This window comes from Chiloscyllium punctatum, chromosome 8 (assembly GCF_047496795.1).
Source record: "Chiloscyllium punctatum isolate Juve2018m chromosome 8, sChiPun1.3, whole genome shotgun sequence".
In the NCBI taxonomy this organism is placed as follows: Eukaryota; Metazoa; Chordata; class Chondrichthyes; order Orectolobiformes; family Hemiscylliidae; genus Chiloscyllium; species Chiloscyllium punctatum.
Window position 1 is genome coordinate 118,918,692 of NC_092746.1, and position 24,917 is coordinate 118,943,608.

Below are 24,917 nucleotides of genomic sequence, written 5' to 3' on the forward strand. Positions count from 1 at the left end.
GTACAGTTAAGGTCACATTCTGATTAAACATTAGTTTATAAACTGGCAGACCGGGATTGAGGTGCCAAATGGCATACCTCCTGTCCTCAATGTGGAGTTACCATTTTTATGATATTTTACCAAAATCTCGACCAGCTGTAGCAACACATTCCCCTTGCAATAAAGGTCAACATTCCACTTGTCTTCATAATTATTTACCATACGTGCAAGGTTTTTTGTATTTCAACATTCTGCAATTCCTTTCCATTCAAATAATGTTTTTTGGTTCTATTCTTCCTGACAAAGTAAATAACCTCACATTTTCCCACATGATAAGACACCTGCTAAGTTTTTAATCACTCACTTAACTTATTTAAATCTCTTTGCAGACACTGTGCTCTCTGATTTTTCTACCAATTGTTGCATTCCATCTAGCCAAATGCAAATGAGCCCTTCATCCAAATCAACAGCATATATTGTCCACAACTGAAGGCCAGCACTGATTCCTGCAGCAGACCATGAGTTCCAGCTTGCCAAGTTCAAAATGACCTATTTATCTTGATGTTCTGCTTTGGTCAACTACTCCTCTATAAGCTAATATCTAAGTTGCATTTATGTGCAATACTCTTTTAATGTGGCATCTCACAGAATGCCTTTTGGAAATCCATATACACTGTATCTACTGATCCCCTTTATCAAGCCTCCTCATTAGAACTGGAAACAAATTAAGACATTTGTTAAACATTATTTTCCTTTCATAAAACCATGCTCACTCTACTGAACTGTGTAACGATGTCCTAAATAATTTTCCACCACTGCATTAAAAATGGTTTCCATCTCCTGAATGGAAAAATCTTGTTAAAGATTAGTACAAATCTAACAAGTGAATTATGTTAACAAACTATAGTTTGCCAAGTCCCTTTGACGTTGGGTTAGCACAGATCGATGCAGAGTAACATTTCTTTCTTGTCAATAATTATTTTTAAAAATCACAGCATATTGTAAGTAATGTCTCTACAGTTCACTCACGGTTCAGTATCTGGTTTTGGTAAATCCCGCCTGAGCAGAAATCTGTTCTCTGGTACTGGAGGAATCTCTTCAGGCCTTACCGACAGTTTCTGTCGCTTTGGGTTTGATTCTCTGTCTTTATCATCCTCTTCATCTACACCATTGTGACTGATGCAGCAAGAAAGTCAGAATGAAGCTCACTAACTGCAGTTGTTCAAGCACAATCAAATACATCCAGAGACCATTTAAAAAGCAATATACAAAATATACAGCTTCCAAAATGACACAACATTTGAAGCTATGATTCTGCATAGCACCATGTCTTTAAGCACATCTATTGTTAAAGAATAATCCACAGGCAAATCTTAAGAAGCATAAAAAACAAAAAATGCTAGAAATACTCTCAGTAGATCTGGGAGCATCTGCAGAGAGAAAACTGAATGCTTCAGGTTCATCATTTTGCATCATAACTGGAAAACGTCAGAAATGCCACATGTTTTAAGCAAATACCTAGGTAGGGGAAAGGACTTCTGGTGGGAAGACTTAAAGAGAGCAAGTCTGTGATAAAGTGAAAGATAGGCCAAGGCTAAATTACTCAGGGGACAAAGATACAGTTCAAAAGGAATGGCAATGGGATAATTTAAGTAACGAAGGGCAGACCTAGAGGAGGTAGGAATGATAAAACCATAGCACTAAATAAATGATATACACAAAAATGGACCATTTTGCCCATCTTGTCTATGCTGACCCAAGACACCCAGATAACAGAATCATTACCAATAGAGAGTAGGTCAGAGGGTAAGAATCCTCCACTGAATAAGTCCCCTCCTGACTCCCCAAAAATCCATCATCCACAAGGCACAAGTCTGGAGTGTGATAGAATACTCTCTACTTCAGAGGATGTGTGCAGCTCCAACAACAATCAAGAAGCTTGACACCATCCAGAAGAAAGCAGCCCGCTCGACTGGTACCAAATCCACAAACATCCACTCCCTCCACCATCGACGCTCAACAGCAGCAGTGTATGCCAGCTACAAGATGTACTTCAGAATGTTATGAAGGTTGAGGTGAACTGTACCTTTCAGAGAGTTGAAAAGCTAGCAAGGGCTGAGAAAGCACAGCGAATCCTGAACAAGGTAACAATGTAACATTTGGTCAAAACAAATTGCAGCAGATGGGTTGCCATGAAACAAAAAAACAAGTTCAAATTCGGCCAGTTTAAATAATGCCAAGATATCAAAATCCAATCAAATTTGAATTTATTATTTTGATAATATTAAAATTAATGAATGATCCAATGTTTTAGGGCATAAAACTGGATATTTTGAACAGTTGGGGGGAGAACTGGCAAAGACCAACAAATGTAGACTGCTAGCTGAAGAGCTCTATGAAAGGTACCTGTCTGTGGACAGTTTGCGCAGCAGAATATTGAGACTGACCTGGAAAGAATCTACACAGGAAAATCTACAAAGGAGAATCGGCAAGGCTGACTGGTTTTGAAACACAACTTGTTTTTGTAAATCTTAATTGGGAATTTTTAAAAAATTGGACTAGTATCGTAGAGTGGGAGGTAAAAGATAGGTTTTAAGAGAAAGGAGTTGTAAATAGTTTTTGGTTTTTATATTCTTGGTTGGACCTAAAAGAATAAAGTTGTTAATTTTTACTTTAAATAATGACCTCTGGGGTAGCTCTCTTACCTCTCGAATTTTAACTGATTATAGCACGGGGGTGAATTTTTCTGTGCGGCTGGTTTAAATCAGCAGAGGAGTTTACCTAGTGTCGTAACATTTTGAGGGCTCATCTGGGATTTAAACCTTGGACCATCGCACCAGTTTTAGCTACACCAAACTTTTCAAAACCTTTTAAAGTTGCCATCGATTCTAAAGACAAAGGAGTTGGAACTGTACTGCTGCAGGGAGATGATGATGGGACTGAACTGCCAGTTGGTTAGTTTTTGAACAAACTCAACATCCACCAGAGAAAATACTCCACGATCGAAAAAGAACTATTGAGTTTGGTATCGGCCTTACAACATTTTAACATGTATGTTACGAACAACATGTATACGGATCACAATCCTCTAACATGCTTGGAACGCTTTAAAGATAAGAATATGAGACTATTTCATTGGAGTCTTATGTTACACACTTTTAATTTACATATCATACATGTTGCGGGTCTTGAGAATGTAATCACAGATGAGTTATCACGGATTTAACTGATAAAGTATAGATAAGATTGGCATCTATTCAATGTTATACTTATGTGGGAAGAAGTTACTATGAACTTAGGTTAAAGTCATATGTATGTCATGATGGTGGTTAAGGAATAGAGGGAAAAAAAATGAAGCCATCTTTTCATTAGGATGGTTCATTTTTTTCTTAAGGGGGTGGTGTATGAAGGTGCAGAGGTGTACTGTACCTTTAAGAAAGTTGAAAAGCTAGCAAGGACTGACAAAGTACAGAACAAGGTAACAATATAACACTGAGAACTGGCAAAGACCAACAAATGTAGATTGCTCGCTGAAGAGCTCCTGAAAGGTACCTGTCTGTGGGGAGTTTGCGCAGCAGAACATTGTAAATTCTCTCCAGGTTGGCCTCAGAGGAAAATCTACAAAGGAGAACTGACAAAGCCGACTGGTTTTGAAACGTGATTTTTCTTTTGTAAATCTCAATTTTATTTTAATCAGACTAGTATTGTAGAGTGGGAGATAAAAGATAGGTTTTAAGAGAAAGGAGTTGTAAATAGTTGTTGGTTTTAATATCCTCTGTTGGACTTAAAGACTAAAGTTGTTAATTTTTACTTTAAAATAGTGACCTCTGGGATTGTTCTTTGCTTCTCGAATTTTAACACATAACAGCACAGGGCGCATCTTTTCTGTGTGGCTGGTTTAAATAGCAGAAGGGTTTATCCCGTGTCGTAACAAGAAGTTCATGAAAGATTCTCAGAAGACACCTTCCAAACCCATGACCACTACTATCTGGCAGAGCAGACTCAAGTTCTTCTATGTTCTAGGAATTTTAAGATGCCTTGAATCACTGAAAAAGACAAAGATTAAAACTCTATCCAAAGGTTGACACTTCCTATAATACTAGGTAAAAACAATGACTACAGATGCTGGAAACCAGATTCTGGATTAATGGAGCTGGAAAAGCACAGCAGTTCAGGCAGTATCCGAGGAGCAGACTGTTCCTTGGATGCTGCCTGAACTGCTGTGCTTTTCCAGCATCACTAATCCACTTCCTATAATACAGCAGCCTTTCAATATTGCACTTTCTGCCAGTTTCCATGAATTTCTCAGGCCCAGCATTCTTGTTTGAAGCTACTCACAACACACTGTCACTTTATGTAAGCTACTTCGAGATAACTGGCCCTGACAATGGAACAAAGTTTTAAAATCACTGACTTCCTTATTTAGTGTCCTGTTTTGTTCTTAACTGAAAAGGTGATTTTAAGGAACAAAGCAATAAAAGGCTGCACTGAAACAGCTACACAAATTTACCTTAATTTCCCAGATGGATCTAAATTTTACAACAGAATTCAGATAGGAAATTATTACAAAATAATTCAGTTATATAATAGACAACCAGCACACAGTTTACATAGAAATGGCTAAAAAGATTTTACTGTACCTCTTCTGATGGGAAGATATTTTTCTCTTTTTGCTTCTGGTTTCTTTCCGTCTTTTTGAATGTTTGCTTCTCATCTTCCTCTTCCTTTTCCTTCTCTTTTCCCTTTCTTCTTCGGTTTCTGACTCAGAGTCTGATGACTTGGAAGATGTTGAAGAATCTGAACTGGTCTCAGATTCATGTGAAGAGTAGGAAGTAGTGACCTTTTTCCTGCGCTCAGTCACTGTAAATTATGAGATAGTATTCAATAAGTGTCACATAAAAGACTTGTGAGGCAAGTTATAGATAATGGAATAAGAGACAGTAGCAAGATGGATACAACATTGGCTGAGGGACAGGAAAACAGTCAGTCAGTAGTTGTCTATGGATATTTTTCAGAATGGGCATTGATTGCTGCTCATCATATTTCAGACTTTCGAGAATGTTTAATAATAAGATGCATTTGTTGTTGATGCAATTGCAGGGGCCACCTTCACTGCCCATGCAATTGCAGTCCATGAGTGACTGTCAGTAATGCCAAAGAACTTGTTTATGGCTTCACACTTCATGTTCATTTCCTGTAGCAACTTAGTACCTAAAATGAATTCGAAAACCCAGTTTATCGAGGTAGCACTCGGAAGGAGTTCTTTGTGTATCACTCACCACATCATTCACTGTCCTGCTCCTTCAGTGAAGTGGTCAGCAAGGCAGTGAGTAGGGACCATCAGCAGCAAAGAGAGGGAATACAAACAGGAGGGAAGAGACTTAAAAAAAAGGGGAGATAGATTGCAAGGTAAGAGGGGGGAGACTGCAGAGGTTTGGGAACAGATATGGCTTCAGTATTCAAGGCTTTGCGAATGAGACTCAGCTGATCAGCCATTATCGCACTGAATGGCAGAGTAGACTTGATATTGAAAGGTCTATTTCTGCTCCACCATCATTGGTCGAACACTGAGCAACCATCAACAAAAATCTCCATTTCTGACCTTATGAAACAGCTGAAGATAATTGGGTGTGGAAACTACCGTGAGGAACTCACGTGGAGCTGAAATGATTGGCCTCCAAAAGCAACATTTTTTTCTAAATGCCAGGAATGTGACACTTGTCCAAGGGCAATCACTCTCAGCTCACCTTTGGAGTCAGTGAAAAGGTCATTGCTAAGCAAATGTTGCTTGATAGTAGCACTGTTGGGGACTCCTTTCATCACTTTCCTGATGACCAAGAGTAGATTGATGGGATAGTAATTGGCTAAGTTGTTTGTTTCCTTTTTTTTGTATAAAGGAAATTTTCACATAGCCACATAGATGCCAACGTTGCAGCTTTACTGGAATAGGGTGGCATGGACATGGCAAGTTCTGGAACACAAATCTTCAATACTATTGCCAGAAAGTTATCAGGGCCCATAACCTTTGCAGTAGTCAATATCCAGCTATCTCTTGATGAAATGTGGAATGGGTCAAATTGACTCAAGCCTGGCATCTATGATGCTAGGGACCTCTGAGAGAGGCCAAGATGGATCATTCTTTTGGCACTTCCTGCTGACGGCTGTTGCAAATGCTTCAGACTTATCTTTTGCTCTGATTTGTTGGGTTCCCCCGCAGTTGAGGATAGGAATATTTGCAAAGGCTCCTTCTCCATTAATTAAACACTACTAATGATGATTGGATATGGCAATACTGCACAGCTTACATTAGATGTGCTGGTTGTAGAATCGCTCAGTTATGTATATCACTTGTTGCTTATGCTGGCTGGCACACAAGTAGCCCTGTGTTCTAGCTTTGCCAATTTGCCAATTCATTTTTAGACATGCTTGGTGTTGTTCCTGGAATGCCGTCCAGCACTCTACAATGAATCAGGGTTGATCCTCCTGCTTATCATTAATGGTAAAGGTGGGGTATGTGCCAGACCCTGAGGTTGTAGAGTGTGTTTGAGAATAATTCTGCTGGTGCTCTTGGCCCACAACACTACATGAATGCAAAGTCTTAAATTGTTAGATTTGTCCCACTTAACTCACTGGCTGTGTTACACAACACGACGGGCAGTATTCTCAATTGTGCAATGAACCGGATTTGATCAGGGACTTCGAAGTAAAGGAGTCATTTGGAGGTAGTGACCACAATACAATTAGCTTTAATCTGCAGTTTGAAAGGGAGGGGGTAGGATCAGAAGTGACAATAGTTCAGTTGAATAAGGGGAAATATGGAGCTATGAGGGAGGAGCTGGCCAAAGTTCAATGGTGCAATACCCTGGCAAGGATGGCAGTTGAACAACAATGGCAGGTATTTCTGGGTATGATGCAGGATCAGTTCATTCCAAAAAGGAAGATAGATCCTAAGGGGAGGCAGGGATGGCCGCGGGTGACAAGGTAAGTTAAGGACCATATAAAGACAAAAGGGAAAAAGTATAACATAGCAAAGATGAGTGGGAAACTGGAGGACTGGGAAGCTTTTAAGGAACAGAGGATTACTAAAAAGGAAATATGCAAAGAAAAAATAAGGCACAAAGGTAAACTGGCCAAAAATATAAAGGAGGATAGTAAAGGCTTTTTTAGGTATGTCAAAAGAAAAAAAATGGCTTAGACTAAAATTGGGCCCTTGAAGACAGAAACGGGTGAATTTATTACGGGGAACAAAGAAAGGGCAGAAGAGTTGAATTGGTACTTTAGATCTGTCTTCACTGGGGAAGACATGAGCAATCTCTCAGATGTAATAGTGGCTGAAGGACCTGAACTGAATGGAATTTATATTAGGCAGGAAATGGTGTTGGAGAGACTGTTAGGTCTGAAGGCTGGTAAGTCCCCGGGGCCTGATGGTCTGCATCCCAGGGTACTGAAGGAGGTGACTCTAGAATTCTTGGATGCATTGGTGATCATTTTCCAATGTTCTATAGATTCATGATCAGTTCCTGCGGATTGGAGGGTGGCTAATGTTGTCCCACATTTCAAGAAAGGAGGGAGAGAGAAAACAGAGAATTATAGACCAGTTAGTCTGACCTCAGTGGTGGAAAAAATGCTGGAATCAATGATAAAGGATGAAATTACGACACATCTGGATAGCAGTAACAGGATAGGTCAGAGCCAGCATGGATTTATGAAGGGGAAATCATGCCTGACTAATCTTCTGGAATTTTTTGAGGCTGGAACTCTGAAAATGGACAAGGGAGATCCAGTGGATGTCGTATACCTAGACTTTCAGAAAGCTTTTGATAAAGTCCCACATAGGAGGTTAATGAGCAAAATTAGGGCACATGACATTAGGGGCAAAATACTGACATGGATTGAAAATTAGTTGGCTGACAGGAAACAAAGAGTAGTGATAAACGGTTCCCCTTTGGAATGGCAGGCGTTGACCAGTGGTGTGCCGCAGGGATCAGTGCTGGGACCGCAGCTTTTTACAATATACATTAATGATATAGATGAAGGTATTAAAAGTAATATTAATAAATTTGCTGATGACACAAAGCTGGGTGGCAGGGTGAAATGTGAAGAGGCTGTTAGGAGAATACAGTGTGACAGGCTAGCTGAGTAAACGGATGCATGGCAGATGCAGTTTAATGTGGATAAATGTGTGGATAAATGTGTGGTTATCCACTTTGGTGGCAAGAACAGATTACTACCTAAATGGAATCAAGTTATGTAAAGGGGCAGTACAACGAGATCTAGGTGTTCTCGTACATCAGCAATGAAAGCAAGCATGCCGGTACAGCAGGCAGTGAAGCAAGCTAATAGTATACTGGCCTTTATAACAAGAGGAATAGAGTATAGAAGCAAAGAGGTCCTTCTGCAGCTGTACAGGGCCCTGGTGAGACCGCACCTGGAATATTGTACGCAGTTTTGGTCTCCAAATTTGAGGAAAGACATTCTGGCTATTGAGGGAGTGCAGTGTAGGTTCGCAAGGTCAATTCCCAGAATGGTGGGACTATCTTACGTTAAAAGATTGGAGCGACTGGGCTTGTATACCCTTGAGTTTAGAAGACTGAGAGGGGATCTGATTGAGACATATAAGATTATTAAAGGATTGGACACTCTGGAAGCAGGAAACATGTTTCCACTGATGGGTGAGTCCTGAACTAGAGGACACAGTTTAAAAATAAGGGGTAGGCCACTTAGAACAGAGTTGAGGAGAAACTTCTTCACCCAGAGAGTGGTGGGTGTATGGAATACTCTGCCCCAGAAGGCTGTGGAGGCCAAGTCTCTGGATACTTTCTTGAAAGAGTTGGATAGAGCTCTTAAGGATAGTGGAATCAAGGGTTATGGGGATAAGGCAGGAACAGGATACTGACTGAGGATGATCAGCCATGATCATATTGAATGGTGGTTTTGGTTCGAAGGGCAGAATGGCCTTCTCTTGCACCTATTGTCTAATGGATTTGGGACTTCATTTCAACAGAACTGTATGGTAGTGACTCCTTCTGATACAGACATAGACTGATGCACCTGTGACAGGCAGACTGGTGAGGTGGACAGCAAGTATGTTTTCTCCTCTTGTTGGTTCCCTCATAACCTGTCATAGATCTGGTCATGCAACTATATTCTTTAGGACTCAACCAGCTTGGTCAATAATGATGCTACCAAGCGCTCTTGATGATGGCCTTGTGTGCATCCTTCCTACCCTCAGTGCTTCCTCTTAGTGGTGGTCATCGTACAGCAGACTTGATTCATCTGCTACCCTTGGGGCAGCTGATGCCAATTAGCAGGAGGTTTCCCTGCCCATGATTGACCTGATGCCCCTCCTGTATGACATTGCCACTTCATATGTTGGGTCAATCTTGCCTGTGGGAGAAGACGTACCCAGGGATTGGTGACTGTGGCATCTGTGACATTGTAGGTTGTGAGATTATGACTATGGCAGGCTGTTTCTTGACTAGTCTGTGATATAGCTCTCTCCAAATTATAGTGAGCACTAATCCTCACGTTAGTAACAAGCACTTTTCAGAGTTGACAGGGCTGAGTTTGCTGTTGTTTTTGTTGAGGTCAGGCAATCCACCCAGTTCAGTGTCAACCATATTGCCAAACACACTATATGCAGTCACATGTAGATTCACACGTAGTCACATTAGATTTCCTTCCCTGAAGGACATGAGTGAAGCAGATGGGTTTTATCACAATAGTTCATGATCATCCATACACTTAATTTTAGATTTTGAATTCAAATTCCATATAAGCCATGGTGAGATTTGAACCCTGATTTCCAGAGCATTATTTGGGTTACTCGATTACTAATCCAACATACTGCTGTTACCAGCTTCATTTGTGTTCAAGATAAATATGCAACTGTTTAGCTGTGACCTCACTAATCCATGAAACACATATTTGTGATGAGAGCTTTTTGAGTAAAGGTGCGTGTCAGTTATGTTAAAAAAAATTGTTGCTATTTGTTGCTTTTATTGCATGCCAGTTTAAATATGGTGTTGTTTGAAATGAATATTTAACTTGTGCATTGTGGATTTAAGTTTAAGTAACAATTAAAAAGGCAAGGATTGTGGTCATCCTACTGGACCATAGGACTGCTCTCTCATTAGAGAGCGAGATGACCAGTATTAGCTTGATTTGAGAGTTACCATTTGAGGGGAGAGGTTGAGAAGAAGATTCCTTCATGGAACATAACCTAGCTGGTGCTGGGTTTGAACCCACACTATTGGCATCACTGTATCGCAAACCAGTCATGCAATAAATTGAGCCAACCAACCTGCAGTAATGATAAGGAACACAGTCGAATTCTTCATTTATCTGTGCAAGCCCAAATATCTTTTATACAAATTCAGATTTATTATGTGGTCGCATTACCGAATGAAGGAATTAATGAAATTGAGAAAGGAGCTCCTGCAACCAAAATGTAGCCTTTGAGAAAAATCTCAAGAAGCAACCCATGAGAAAGAAACATATTTTGACTCTAATTAGCAAGGTCATCCTTATCATTCATAGACTGGAAAGCTTCTACGGCACATACAGGAGAAGTCAATCATCATAGTCATGGGATATCACTGTACGAGTTTATCAGGGCAACATCCATGATGCACAGTGAGAGAAGATTGTAAATAATACTCATTAAATACATAAACAAGAAAACTCACCATGACTTGCAGATTTAGGGACAAACTCCCCACAGTCAATGATTCGAACATCTGCATATGGTCGGCTGGCAGCATCTGTCTTCAGGTTTTCTATTTCTTTTATTGTGTCGAATCCAGTTATGACTTGGCCAAAGACGACATGTACACTAGAAACCAGAGTTTATAAAGGATTTTGCGTTAAAGTTCCTGCAAAGCTATAGGAGCTATATTTAAGGAGTACTAAAAGATTGGGATGAGTAATATTAATTTGTCTCCGTGAGGTTTATCAATTAGTTCTTAGGAGTTGGGATACAACAATATTAAAATTTACCACTGAACATTTCTCATTTATTGTATCTCATTGCACTATGTATTTGGACAAAAGCTAACTGAAGACAGACTCTGAACTAATAATTATAATTTCAATACACCAGAAGAGAATCAGAATCAAATGGTATATTTTCAAATATGATTTTGTTACTACAGTTGAGATAGTAGAATCATAGAATCCCTTGAGCTGAAAAGGGCCATTCTGCTCAGAGTCTGCACCAACCCTCCAAAGAACATCCCAACCAGACCAAGACACCACCTATTCCCATAAATCCACATTCCCTTTGGCTAATCCACCTAACCTACAGTTCCCTGGGCACTACAGGCCAATTTAGCATGGCCAATCCACCTAACCACACATCTCTGGACTGTGGGAGGAAACCAGAGCACCTTGAGGAAACCCACACAAACAGGGAAAATGTACATACTCCACACAAACTGTCACCTGAGGGTGGAATCAAACCAGAGTCTCTGATGCTGTGAGACAGCAGTGCTAACCACTGAGCCACCCAAGTATCAGAGGATGAAACCAAATATATAAATATGTTACAAATATGTTAACCAATCTCATAGCTAAAATTGATGCTACTCATAATTGCAGAATGCTTCACCATTAGATTGAAGATTTACCTTATGACAAAATGAATCAGCCATTGTTAGTTCAGCCAGGTAAGATAGTTATGAAGCTAAGCTGCAAATACCAGGCAGGTCGCAATAACAATAGCATCAGCAACTGCAGGCACTGAAGTTGAGCAAGACAATTTGGACTAGAAGTTATATGCACTGCTATAAAAGTAAAACATCTTTGGACAATACAAAGACAATGAGACCTACCCATCGAGATGCGGAGCTGGCTTTGTCGTTCTGTTCCATTGAAAAATTCCATTTTTGGGAAGGATGATTTGAAAAAAGAATAGGAAGGGTGTCATGAATTCAGGCACAGAGGTAAGGATCATTTTAATGTCAGGGTTGGAAGGATATTTAAAAATATGCAAGAAAGAGAGAAAATAGTTAGTTCAAACAACTGCCAGTCAAAAGTAATTCAATCACAGACAAACTGCTCTTCATGCACTGGCTGATGTTTTCATCAACTTAGTCTACAATCTTAACCTTTCCATTAACATCCTGAAACACAAACATTTATCGTGGTGTATCAGAGCCTTGTGTTCCATTTATAATGGGCTTTCTTTCAGCTTAATTCAGGAGTTCAAATGTTAATTCATGACCACCAACTAGTTTCCAAGACTGAGCTATGACACTGGGGCTGAAGCTGTGAATGTCAAAGCCACTACAACAACTAATAACAAAAATAAACTTCTTAGTTTAAATCATAGGGAAGTTTATTTGGTGATCTGATTAAAAATAGATACACTTGTGAAACCTTCAAATGGCCTCTCTCCATTGTCGCTCAAATTATTTCTGACAGGGTCTATTTATTTTTGATAGAAGAGGGAATTTTAAAGGTTTTTTTAGATTAGATTACTTATAGTGTGGAAACAGGCCCTTTGGCCCAGCAAGTCCACACCGACCCGCCGAAGTGCAACCCACCCAGACCCATTCCCCATTTACCCCTTCACCTAACACTATGGGCAATTTAGCATGGCCAATTCACCTAACCTGCACATTTTTGGATTGTGGGAGGAAACCGGAGCACCCAGAGGAAACCCACGCAGACATGGGGAGAATGTGCAAACTCCATACAGAGTCTCCTGAGGCTGGAATTGAACCCAGGTCTCTGGCGCTGTGAGGCAGCAGTGCTAACCACTGTGCCACCATGCCGCCCACTTTGAATATTTTCATGGTGCTGTGCGTGTTTAAATAGCTAGTGCTGTTGGACCTCAATTATACCAAATCCAATTCATCAGTAGTCAAATGTTTTCATTTGAAACATTTCCTTGTATTGGTTTCCAAGCAGTCATGTGCTGGTTTAGTGTTATATCAGAGGCAGCAGTTTAAATGCAATGGCAAATGCACAAACAGATAAACTTTGCTTATTTGATGGTTTACAATTAAATTTTCATCATGCCCTTTATTAAATTCACAAATTTTGCAAGACTATCCCCAACTCAACACTGCAAATTTTAGCTACTGCATAAACTATATAAAACACATCTGTTTGATAATTTAATAAAGTTGGAAGGTCCTATCATTATTGCAGCAATTTCTGTGGTTAATCATAAGCAAGAACAAAAAATTAGGTAGAGGGTAGATATGTTTTCAATACACTAACCCCAAGCGTTCTCTACATCTAAACTGCCCTTCTGAAAAGTATTGCCTTGCCATGTCTTACAAATTAAGCTTTCCCAAGGTAAGATCCATCACACGACAGTAACAGTGTTGTTCCAGACAAGCACCATCTGCTGGATTAGCAAGGAATACCATATCACTGAGTTACTAAGAGTCACATGGGCATGATTGAATAGCAAAAATTGAGGATTTAAGGAGGAACTCTCTTGTTGGAAAATGCTGACTAAAAATTTAAATGGAAGAATAAAAGGAATCAATTAAACTTTTAGATTGTTCAATAATCCGAACCACTTAAAGTTGATTCTGTCTTCTACAGTTCTGTGCCCTATTATTATTCATTAATAAAATCCATTTAAGAGCATTTGGAGGTTGCACAGCTGGAATTATATACATTGAAAAAACAGACAATCTATAGACGTAGGACTAAAATACTAACACTCTTCAAGCAAAATTCCGACACTTCAGAGAAGTGGCATGATTTAAACTGTGGTTTTAGGCATTTTCAGACATTTTCAGTGTACAAAGCACATCTGGGAAGTGAGAAACCTTCTGGAATGTGTTGCCTTAGAAATGTACAACCCACGACAAGCAACAATGACAAAAGCTTTTAGTAATACAAAGCAACAAGTTTAACATGAAAGCAATGTGTTTAGTACAGTGGATTAGGGGAGCATTAGAACATATCTTGATTAACACCCACTTCATCCCTTCCATAAATGACAACTGCAGATTGACTTTCAAAATACAGCTGCTCTTTCCATTATATTTAAAATAATGGGAATTATAATCTCTGGAGTCAATGTAATTTAACAGTACGGATGTGCCATCTAGATTATTTAAACAGATCCCACTTACACCAGTGAGTTCGGAGATCGTACTCAACATTTTATAAAGAAGATCACAGACACTTTAATCCAAGGTTTATTGCAAAGATTCCAGATTAATATACTGCAATAAGAATTCTTCATTTTGAAAACCATCTGCAAAAAGAAGCTAATGTTCCCTCAGAACATATGCAATGTATTTAAGGCAGAAATAGGTATGTTCTTGATTGGCAAGGGGATCAAGAGTTACAGGGAGAAGGCAGGAGAATGGGGGTGAGAAGCATGTCAGCCATGATCAAATGGCAAAGCAGCCTCAATGGGCTGAATGGCCTAATTCTGCCCTGTATCTTATGGCCTTAAGAAGAGCAGGCTTTAAAGTTTCTGCGGCTTTCTAGCTGTCTTGTATTTAGATAAAGTAATACAAGAAAAAAATTATATAAATATATAGTTACAATTAATGCTGGGCATAGGCAAAGGCTAAAATTACATTTTTGTGGACATTCTTATGACAGGCTAATCTGGTTAAATTTCCAATGGGCCACTTGTACATCAAGTTTAGGCCCAGAAGCTGCATTCCTGGTACTGAACAAGAAGGTGCAGTAACTGTTAATGTACATTATGATTCTTTGCTGAAGACTCTACTAGAATCTTTGTATTAACATAACTCCACTTGCATTATTGCAGCAGGATTGTTTTCTGTAAGCAGTAGCAATTTTTAAGATGCTGTAGTCATATCTGATGAGGTTAAGTGATGGTCAGCAGCTACAGATGACAGATAAACTTGAAGTCCTCGTCAAAAATTGGCACAAAGCAGCTGCTGATTTATTCGAATCTGTGCCTTTTATATTCAGGGGCAAATGAAACCAAGCCTTGAATGTGCACTTGGATTGAAGTGCTGTGCCCATGTGACAATAGATAAATTGTGAAAGCTTGAATAAGAACCATTACAGAAACATTATTTAGAAACACATGAACAAAAGGAGGCTGGTCAGTCCCTCAAACCTGTTCTGCCATTCGATTAGACGTGTGGCTGACCTATACTTTAACTGCATCTGCCTGCCTTCATTTCATGATAAAGGTACTCCTGTATTTCTGATGAAGGGCTTTTGCCTGAAACGTCAATTTGACTGCTCCTCGGATGCTGCCTGAACTGCTGTGCTTTTCCAGCACCTCTAATCCAGAAGGCCTTCATTTCATAACTGTTAACTGTCCTACTTAATTCAAATCAAGCTTAATTTCAAAATTATCAATTGACACAGCTTCAACAGTTTTCTTTTGGGACAGAAAAGTGTTGCAGATTTCCATTACCCTTTGTTCAAAGAAATGTTTCTAACATCACATCAGAATGGCCTAATTCCAATTTTAAAGTTTTGACCTGTTTTGTGGACATTTCCATGAGGGAAAGTCTTTTTTTCTCCACTAATTTTCATATTAAAAGGCAATAATATTTAATAATCACTGTGATGGAGGTAGTGAAGCCAATCACCATCACAATGATGTATGTTGGTTCAGTGACAGGTACAAAAGCCAGACTGTTACTAGTCTTGCATTACAAATGTAAGGCTGACACACAGATTCAAGGGAACACCACCAAAGGCTCGAGTATGCTTTGAAGAGTTGGTAACTGGGTTAGCATTACTCCAATCTTGCATTGCTGTTGATTGGAGAATCTGCTTAAGCTGGTAGCAACCAAAAAAAAATACTAAATGGGCCCTGCTAAGGCCACAACACAGAAGGCTGTTTTAAATTGGATTTTTCCAGTTGACAATCTTAAGTAAATAATGGGATATTCACCTAATTAGTAGCTGTCTCTCTCCTCTCTTACATTAGCCATTTAATGGGAGCAGTGTCCGTACTGTACCAGCTATAGTCTTACAAAAATTAATGCTGCTGCTAAAAGCAGAATATCCTGCAAATGCTCAGCTGATCAGGCAGCATCTATGGGGAGGAGAAGTTAGAATAAATGTCCAGGTGAAAGGGTTCTGATATGAGAAAACTGATCCAGAATGTTACCCTACCTGTTTCTTTGCATAAATGCTGCTTGACTGGAGTGCTTCAAGCATTTTCTATTTTAGTTTCAAATTTCCTTCATGGACACTCTGGTTAATTTCATGTTGGTTTTGTAGCAGAATCCCCTCATTCCTTCCCCCCTCTCTCTCCTTGTTCCTTTTAACACCCCCCCCCCATCAGGTGGTAAAAAAAATTATTTTGATTTCATAGGAGCCACTGCCCTCCCTCCACAATAATTCAGAAAGTGCAAAGACATTTTGTTTTCAAGAGAAATCAACATACTGAGCAAATAAGGACAGCCTTAGAGTAATGGCACATTACCTTTGCAGCGCAGGATGTAACACTGATTCTGTAAATTTTACACAAAAATGGCAAGAGAAAAATTGTAATACATTCCAGACAAAAAAAATCCAATTTGTTTTTTAAAAAACATATAACATTACATCACAAGACATCAAAAGTCAACACAACACTCGGAGGATAGATTTTTTTAAAGCAGTCAAAAAACATGTGATGCACAAATACAGATTGTCTTAAAATGTACTTGAAGCTTGTAGACACAGGGCTCTAAAATTTGTCTTGTAGTTATATTACTTTGTTTAGTTTTGCCATAAAATTTACAAATGAATGCTTTTATATTTATGTCTTCTATTCCCTTCCTACAACCAATGCTTATTTTTGAGAATTCATTGCCAGTGCCTCTTCCCCAACTCACCACCCTCTTATCTCAACACAACCACTACAGATCTACCTTCAGCTGGTCAAGCCTTTCATTAACAATATTATTTCTTGGATGGATTGGCGTGAGGGTCGCAGAATTTCTAGCACAACCAACACGTCAAATGTTTGCGAGTGAGGTTCCAGAGGGCTGCTGACACTTATGGAACCCCACCCACAGTTGCAACCACATTCACTCCCTTCAGGAAGAGAGGAGATACCAGGACAAGTTGGGAGAAAAATGATCTGCTTGCTCCAGAACGTAGTTTAATAAAGAGACTTCTGGTATAATTGCGCCTTTCTTCATCTGGCTGAAGGTAAAAACTTTGCTACAAGCCTTTAATGGTGATAAGACGGCTTGCCATTTGAAGGGCAATTTTATTAGCTCAACAGAAAGGCCAGTGATTGAGTGCCTCAATCTGCCATACTGTTATACACAAACTATTATTTCAATCACACTTTGAGAGCTTTCTCATTTTGCACTTGATAATTCGAAACAAAACCCCAGCATAATTGTGTCTTAACAACTGTGACTTTGCTGTAACTAATGAACAGGGAGGCTATTAAACATGAGCAGTACTTACTATAATCGATCACATACATTTATCACGATGAACGTGGTCCAAGAGTGAGTCGCAAAAGTCCATAATTTGCATTCATTTTCACGAGAGCTTCAGCAGCCAAGCGACGCACATCATGTTCTTCTCAGCTTTATTGTGTGAAAACACATGCAGGCTTGTAAAGCCTAACAACACCTTCAGCAGAATAAGAATTCAGCATTGGGAGCCTGACTTCAAAAACAACTGAAAAGATTCAGAGGCTTGGCTGCAGTTGAAATAAAGCATACCAAGGAAGGCATTAAAACAACAATATGCAACGTAAGTCAAACGTTTGAGACGGATCAGAAGGACAAAGCCCTTGTATATCCTTCCATCAGGAAAATGGTTTCATTAATCAGGCAGCTGCTGATATCAAACGTGGAGCAGAAGGCGTTTTGTCAAGTCCCATAAGTATGGCATGGGGTTGGTCATAAAGGTTCCTGAACTCTTGCCCCAAACATGTCAATTTAAGAAGTGATTACAGGACAAGGGTATCACCTGTAAAGCTGTTTGCCATCAGGGTCACCTTTTAAGAAGAGATGGCTAAGTTACAGGACTATGCAGGAAAGAACATGGAATAAGACACGTTTCACAGCATCTGATGTTTCTACTAATCCCCATGTAGCTTTTTCGCACTAAAATTAAAAGCACAAATATGCAAAATATCTTAGTAACTGGACATGGCCAATAGAAAATATGCATCCAGTTTAGATGACAATACACTGGAAGGCACAGTCAGTCAGTCGTGCAAATGGTAGAATGGTAGCACAAAGTTCCAAAAGGATAGCATTAGATTAGTTGAGCTGTCAACATTGGCAAATAACGCTCCATGTGGGAAAGTGTTACCCGCTTAGAATTGAAGATACATCAAAGTATTTTCTAAATCATTAGAAAATAAGAATTCTAGGGAGCAAAGGGATCTCGGTGCCCGTGTACACAAAGTTTAGAGAACAGCTGCAAAAATGATCAAAATACAAGAGAAAAGACATTCTACAGCCTTGACCTAGATAAAGTATGCATTCAGTTTTTGGGAATATCGCGTCAGGAAGGGTATTCTGACCTCGGAAGGGTTGCACAATGGAGCACCAGAATTACATCAGGTATCAGAGGGTTGTTATGAAGATAAGTTACACAGAATTGACTTGCAATGCCTTGAATGTACAGGACTGTAATATGAACAGATCAAAAATATTTGAAATGGCTAAAGGATTCAACAAGGTGGGTAAAGAGAAACCTTTTCTTCTGGTGAGGAAATCTAGAACAAAAGGATTCAGAATATGAAATTTCCAGATGGGACACTTGGAAATGAAATTACGAATCATACGGTCACACAACAAGTTGTAGAAACCTGGGTGATTTTTCATCAGAAGACTGAACACTGGAACAACTGAAATTTCAAGACGAAGAATCAACAAACTCCTGTTTGTGATTGTATCAAGGAATATTGATTAGTTATGGGTAAATGGAGCTAAGGCACTAATCAACCATGACCTAAGAGAACAGGCTTGAGTGGCTGAATGGTACTACCATACACATGTTCCAATGATAAAATTAATGAAAGGATGCAGTGAGTTCTGCTGCAAGTGACAATATAGCTAATGTCAGAAGTGCCCAGAAGAGAGGACAGTTTAGCTCAGTGGGTAACAGCATCTGCTAAAAAATTCATTGGCATGGGTTAAAAATTACTGCATCAGCTGAGAACTTTTGGTGTGTGTCTGTTCTCCTTGTCCCATTATGTGGGCATGCTTAGCAAATCTCTGGCAATGAGGAGGTTACATGAAGAGAAAGAGAGGCATGTCATGGGTCAACAATTGCAAGGATGTTATTTGCCAGAATATAAATCTGATACTGTGAGAATCTCAATTTAGGAATAAGTAAAAGTTGATGGACAAACCACTGGGATACTATGGGAAAAGATCAGGTGTTGAAGATACTCAAGAAACATCAAATCCTGATGATTAGACTTTCTTTTAATAGTTGTTTAAGCAAAAAGGAGGCAAATTACAAATGTATCGTTAAGGTCATGTCCGAGCACTTGCTTCTTAGCAGCTATGCCATCAAACAGAAACTTTAGTCCAAACAAAGAGAGTTAACAAAGGATATCCTCTTCTGTAGCACAATGACAGGAGAGTGGCTCAGTGGTTAGCACTGCTGCCTCACAGCACCAGGGACCCGGGTTCAATTCCACCCTCGGGTGACTCTCTGCGTGCACATTCTCCCCATGCCTGCATAGGTTTCCTCTGGGTGCTCCAGTTTCCTCCCACAGTCCAAAGAAATGCAGGTTAGGTCAATTGTCCATGCTAAATTGTCCATAGTGCTCAGAGATGTGCAGGTTATATGGGCCAGCCATGGGAAATGCAGGGTTACAGGAATGGTGGGAGGCGGTCTGTGTGGAATGATCTTCAGAGGGTCAGTGTAGACTTGATGGGTTGAATGGCCTGTTTCCACACTGTAGGGATTCTGAGTGGTCAGTTCAATTACTGGAAATACTGAGAATGCTGGTAATCGGAAATAAAAACAAGTTACTAAGCAGGTCAGGCAACATGTGTGAAGATAGAAATTTCCAAAACACTAACTCTGGTTCTCACTCTAATGCTGAGTATTTCTAATATTTTCTATTTTTAATTAAGTTATTGGGTTTAATTTTTATTTTGTGTACTTATACATTCGAATTATTGGTCTGGCTCTCTTCTGTTCATACTATGGAGAGAGATGAGTGACATTTCTTATTGGAGTAATATTTTTACATATTTAGCATATATTAAAGTTTTTAACAATATCACAAAGATGGTGTGTACTGCATCCTAACATCTAGTAGGATCTGGGCCAATTAAGTAGATATATTATTTAAGGTATCTTTATGCACAGTAAAAGGTTATATACATTTATGGGAATTGTGTATAGAACTAGGAAGTTCTACTAATATGCAGAAGCGCAAAGATTCATTTTCCTAACCATGCAGGGATATGCACCTTTCATTGAAGCTATTCAGTCAATGTGATGAATTCATCGAGTTAATGAATGTACTTGTATGCATCTCAATGCAATTAAAGTTAATGCAATCTTTAGTGAAATCACAATTAGACTATTTCTGGAGTTTTTAATATCAAAGTTTAATTTTATGCTGTAATTGTACATTGGATAAGGTTCAGAAGAGATTTGTTTTAAAGTCAAGAAGAATGGGATAATGCAGACAAAAGGCTTTAACTTGACACAAAGATTAGAATGCACTAACAAAGATAATTGATGAGGGCAGAGCAGTAGATGTGATCTATTTGGACTTCAGTAAGGCATTCGACAAGGTCCCTCATGGGAGACTGATTAGCAAGGTTAGATCTCATGGAATACAGGGAGAACTAGCCATTTGGATACAGAACTGGCTCAAAGGTAGAAGACAGATGGTGGACAGAATGAGGTAAATAGGTGGTGGTGGAGGGTTGTTTTTCAGACTGGAGGCCTGTGACCAGTGGAGTGCCACAAGGATCGGTGCTGGGTCCTCTACTGTTATCATTTATATAAATGATCTGGATGCGAGCATAAGAGGTACAGTCATTAAGTTTGCAGATGACACCAACATTGTAGATGCAGTGGACAGCGAAGATTACAACAGGATCTGGACCAGATGGGCCAATGGGCTGAGAAGTGGCAGATGGAGTTTAATTCAGATAGATGTGAGGTGCTGCATTTTGGGAAAGCAAATCTTAGCATGACTTATACACTTAATAGTAAGGTCCTTGGGAGTGTTGCTGAACAAAGGGACCTTGGAGTGCAGGTTCATAGCTCCTGGAGTCACGGGATAGTGAAGGCAGCGTTTGGTATGCTTTCCTTTATTGGTCAGAGTATTGACTACAGGAGTTGGGAGGTCATGTTGCAGCTGTGCTGGACATTGGTTAGGCCACTTTTGGAATATTGCGTGCAATTCTGGTCTCCTTCTCAACGGAAAGATGTTGTGAAACTTGAAAGGGTTCAGAAAAGATTTACAAGGATGTTGCCAGGGTTGGAGGATCTGAGCTATAGGGAGAGGCTGAACAGGCTGGGACTGTTTTCCCTGGAGCGTCGGAGGCTGAGGGGTGACCTAGAAGAGGTTTACAAAATTATGAGGGGCATGGATTGGATAAATAGGCAAAGTCATTTCCCTGGGGTCGGGGAGTCCAGAACAAAAGGCAGAGGTTTACGGTGAGAGGGGAAAAAAAAGAGACCTAAGGGGCAACTGTTTCACGCAGAGGGTGGTACGTGTATGGAATGAGCTGCCAGAGGATGTGGTGGAGGCTGGTACAATTGCAGCATTTAAGAGGCATTTGGATGGGTATATGAATAGGAAGGGTTTGGATGGATATGGGCCGGGTGCTGGCAGGTGGGTCTAGATTGGGTTGGGATATCTGGTCGGCATGGACGGGTTGGACCGAAGGGTCTGTTTCCATGCTGTACATCTCTATGACTCTATGACTCACAACTTCAAAAAAAAAGTCCAGTTATGACTCAAAATAGTTCTTCTTTCAACCCAAAGGACAAAGGATCTTTGGAAATGACTTCCTGTTAATGCTGTTATTACAATGTTAATAATACAATTGTAAAATAATAGGACTGGATGGATAACTGGTGAGAGTTACTTGGACAAGTAACTGAATGTAAGTAAAATATAATGCATAATGATTTACTGCAGTCATGGAAATGAGATGACAAAAATGGCAACTAGTCAGAGATTAGTTATGTGGGTGTGAAGTTAGATCTGATATTATGAAGATTTCCTTAATTTACCTTTTGAAGAAGAGAGTAAACTTCTCAAACTTTTTTGTTTACAGATTATATTGGTATATGAATATACTGTGGATCATGTGTGGTCAAAGGAATGCAGAAGAATTTTCCTTTTCTCTGTCCCCATTTCCATTTTAGTTTGTTCTGCTCAAAACTTGCTAAGGACCTTGCACAAGAATACTTTTACACCAGGTGGTCATCTATCCTCCAATTTCTTTGTGCTTGAACAGAAGCTGTTGATAGGTTCTCCAACAATGGAAGGAAATCCTTTGATGGATATCCATGTGTCCTGAAAATTGGGCCCTAGACTACTGGTTGATCCACATTCTGGCTGTAGTCCATTTCTATATTATCACAACAAATTTCTTGTCTCAAAATTGCCATGTTCAGACGTGATTACGTTTCAGCCCATTTACTGTCATATTACACAAGGGTCATTTGGTCTAGTTTGAGTGTCAGGCTGGAAATGGCCATTTGGGAACCAACTGTACAGTCAGAATATAGTTTGAAAATTTTTGACATCTTTAGGCACGTATTATCCACATTAAAGACATGACTGCAGGTGAACTCCATGATACAGATGTTCTTAAAAGTGGTTTTGAACTTGATTCTTCACTGTTTTTCTGCTGGCAAAGGTATCAGCATCAAATTGCTCAAAGTGAATGGATGAAAGAAAGCCCATGAATTATGTACAGGAAAATTAATTCCCTAACAGGTTCACCAGATCCATCCTGACATTATATTCTCTCATTATGCCATTAAAAAGGTACCTTTCTTCCCATTTTGATTGGCAGTGAGGACTTTATATTGGATGGTTGAATGACGTTGAAGTACATTAGGAGGAGTTTTGGTGAATTAGCTTAAATTTAAAGTGTTTGTTCCTGACCATGAGAAAGGCAAAGGAGGGCTGATTTAACTTGTTGTTGGGAGGTTATTGCTAACTTAGGTTTGCCAGAATGTTCTGAGTGAAATCTTTGCACAATGGGTTGCTTCTGGATGAATACTATAAATTAGGTGATTCTTATCTGAATAAGTACCAGGTTCTACAAGCCTAAGGAAAGCTGCAATACATTCAGTCCATCAAAATAACAAAACTCTGTACAATAAACTTTGGGATGTATTTGATAAATCCAGTTGCTACATCTGTTTGTCTCAATGACTTCTTCCAAAAGTGTTCACCCAAAAGGTACCAGTATTAAGATCATAAATTCAACATGTTAGAACTCACTGGTATGAATTGATATCCTAACATACATAAAACTTCAAGCAACTTGTCAGTAGGGTTCAGTAGCAAAATCTGTGATGTTGAAAGTAACACATAATACGAAGATAGGAAAGGCAAAGCGTCTTCAACAAATAACTGCACTATTCTGCTATGTTTCAAAATTTGAACCCAAATTTTCTCATTTTAGAGTCTCAATCCATTGAGCAGGTTTTGGATTCTGAGCATAGTGCCATCATGTTTGGATTTTACATGAACTTACTTATCTATTTCCATTTGTCTTGTCTTGGTTCAAACAAAGATCTAACTTTCACCTACCACAAAACCACCAGTGGTTGAGCTGAAATCTACAAACAGTGGCACTAGCAAGCTATGCAGCATCTCGAATTAAGTCATAGCAAAAACATGCAGGAAGCTACATTTAAACTGGGAATCTGTCAATTGAAGACATCAGGAAAAAACAGAGATGGATCCCTGCAAGAACAGTCAAATAAAATGGCTCTTTCCTCTTCTTGCTTGAAGGCCTTTGATTCTAATGCTGTCAGCTCATGGAATTTCCAGAGTTAGCTGTTAGATTGAATGTCCAATAATTGAGGTAACAAAAATTGTCTCCACTCACTTTAAGAGACTTAATATTACCAGAGGTCATTAATCATAACTTTGATTCTTAACCACTCAGGTCTTCCTCTTTGAGATGCTTCCAAAATAGTGCTTCTGACAATTACTACTGGAACATGATAGCAGATAGATAAATGGCATGAACAAGACCACTGCTGCACACATTTCAGGAAATGGGAGGATGATTAGCAACATTATCTCATGAAGCTCCTTGGTCCTAGTCACCATTATGGGTTGTTTCTTTCTCTTTATCGATTAACACTGATCAAGACGATTACCACTGAATCTTCCCAATGTCAGATTGGGCTTGGAGCTGCTGTACCAAACTTTAAGATACACATGAACTTTGATAATGGCCCTAACGCATTATAATCAAGCCCACTAACCATATGTTAAGGACCAAATTAATCATAAAACCTACCGTGATTCAGCAGCAGCAAGGTCCGCTCAGCAACTGCAAAAATTTTTACCACAGTTGAAATAATATTTCCCACCAGAACTTCACTCCACCCATCATCTCTTTGGATCTTCTACTGTCCAGAAACAATGACATCGCAAGATATGTTTTTGTGGGCATCAGTGGTCACTTACATGGTCCTATTTATGCCTATGCCAGGTAGGCATGTGTTTAAAGTCCAAAGATCTCAAGTGATGTCCAAGTTACGATCACAGCAATTAGAATTAAGAACAGTGGCTGGCTTTTTCCCTCCTTCACCTATTCCTTTGCCCCTAATGTAGCATGGGCGAGAACATCAAGGATCTTTCTCGTCTGTTTGTACCAAGCACGTTTGTTACAATATAATTGGCCACGTTTAGTCACTGAAACAATGGATCAATCTCAAACTTTGTTAGAAGATTTGTAGCTCCAGTGCTCGTTGTTGTGGTTCTGTTGCCAAGCTGGGAATTTGTGTTGCAGACGTTTCGTCCCCTGTCTAGGTGACATCCTCAG

General features: G+C 39.5%; 1 protein-coding gene across 6 annotated transcripts in view; it reads right to left on the reverse strand.

Moving 5' to 3' along the window:
• Positions 1-24,917, reverse strand: part of nktr (natural killer cell triggering receptor) — a 234,456-nt gene that overhangs the window by 40,769 nt on the left and 168,770 nt on the right. For 5 of the 6 annotated variants that reach the window (XM_072576348.1, XM_072576349.1, XM_072576347.1 and 2 more), the window contains 4 exons: positions 11,811-11,840; positions 10,668-10,813; positions 4,620-4,839; positions 1,009-1,155 (listed from right to left, as the gene is read on the reverse strand). In XM_072576348.1, coding sequence (XP_072432449.1) covers positions 1,009-1,155; positions 4,620-4,839; positions 10,668-10,813; positions 11,811-11,840 — 543 coding nt within the window. Of the gene's footprint in view, positions 1-1,008; positions 1,156-4,619; positions 4,840-10,667; positions 10,814-11,810; positions 11,841-16,378; positions 16,398-24,917 lie in introns of those variants that run through there. The other variant, XM_072576351.1, reaches the window with a different exon arrangement.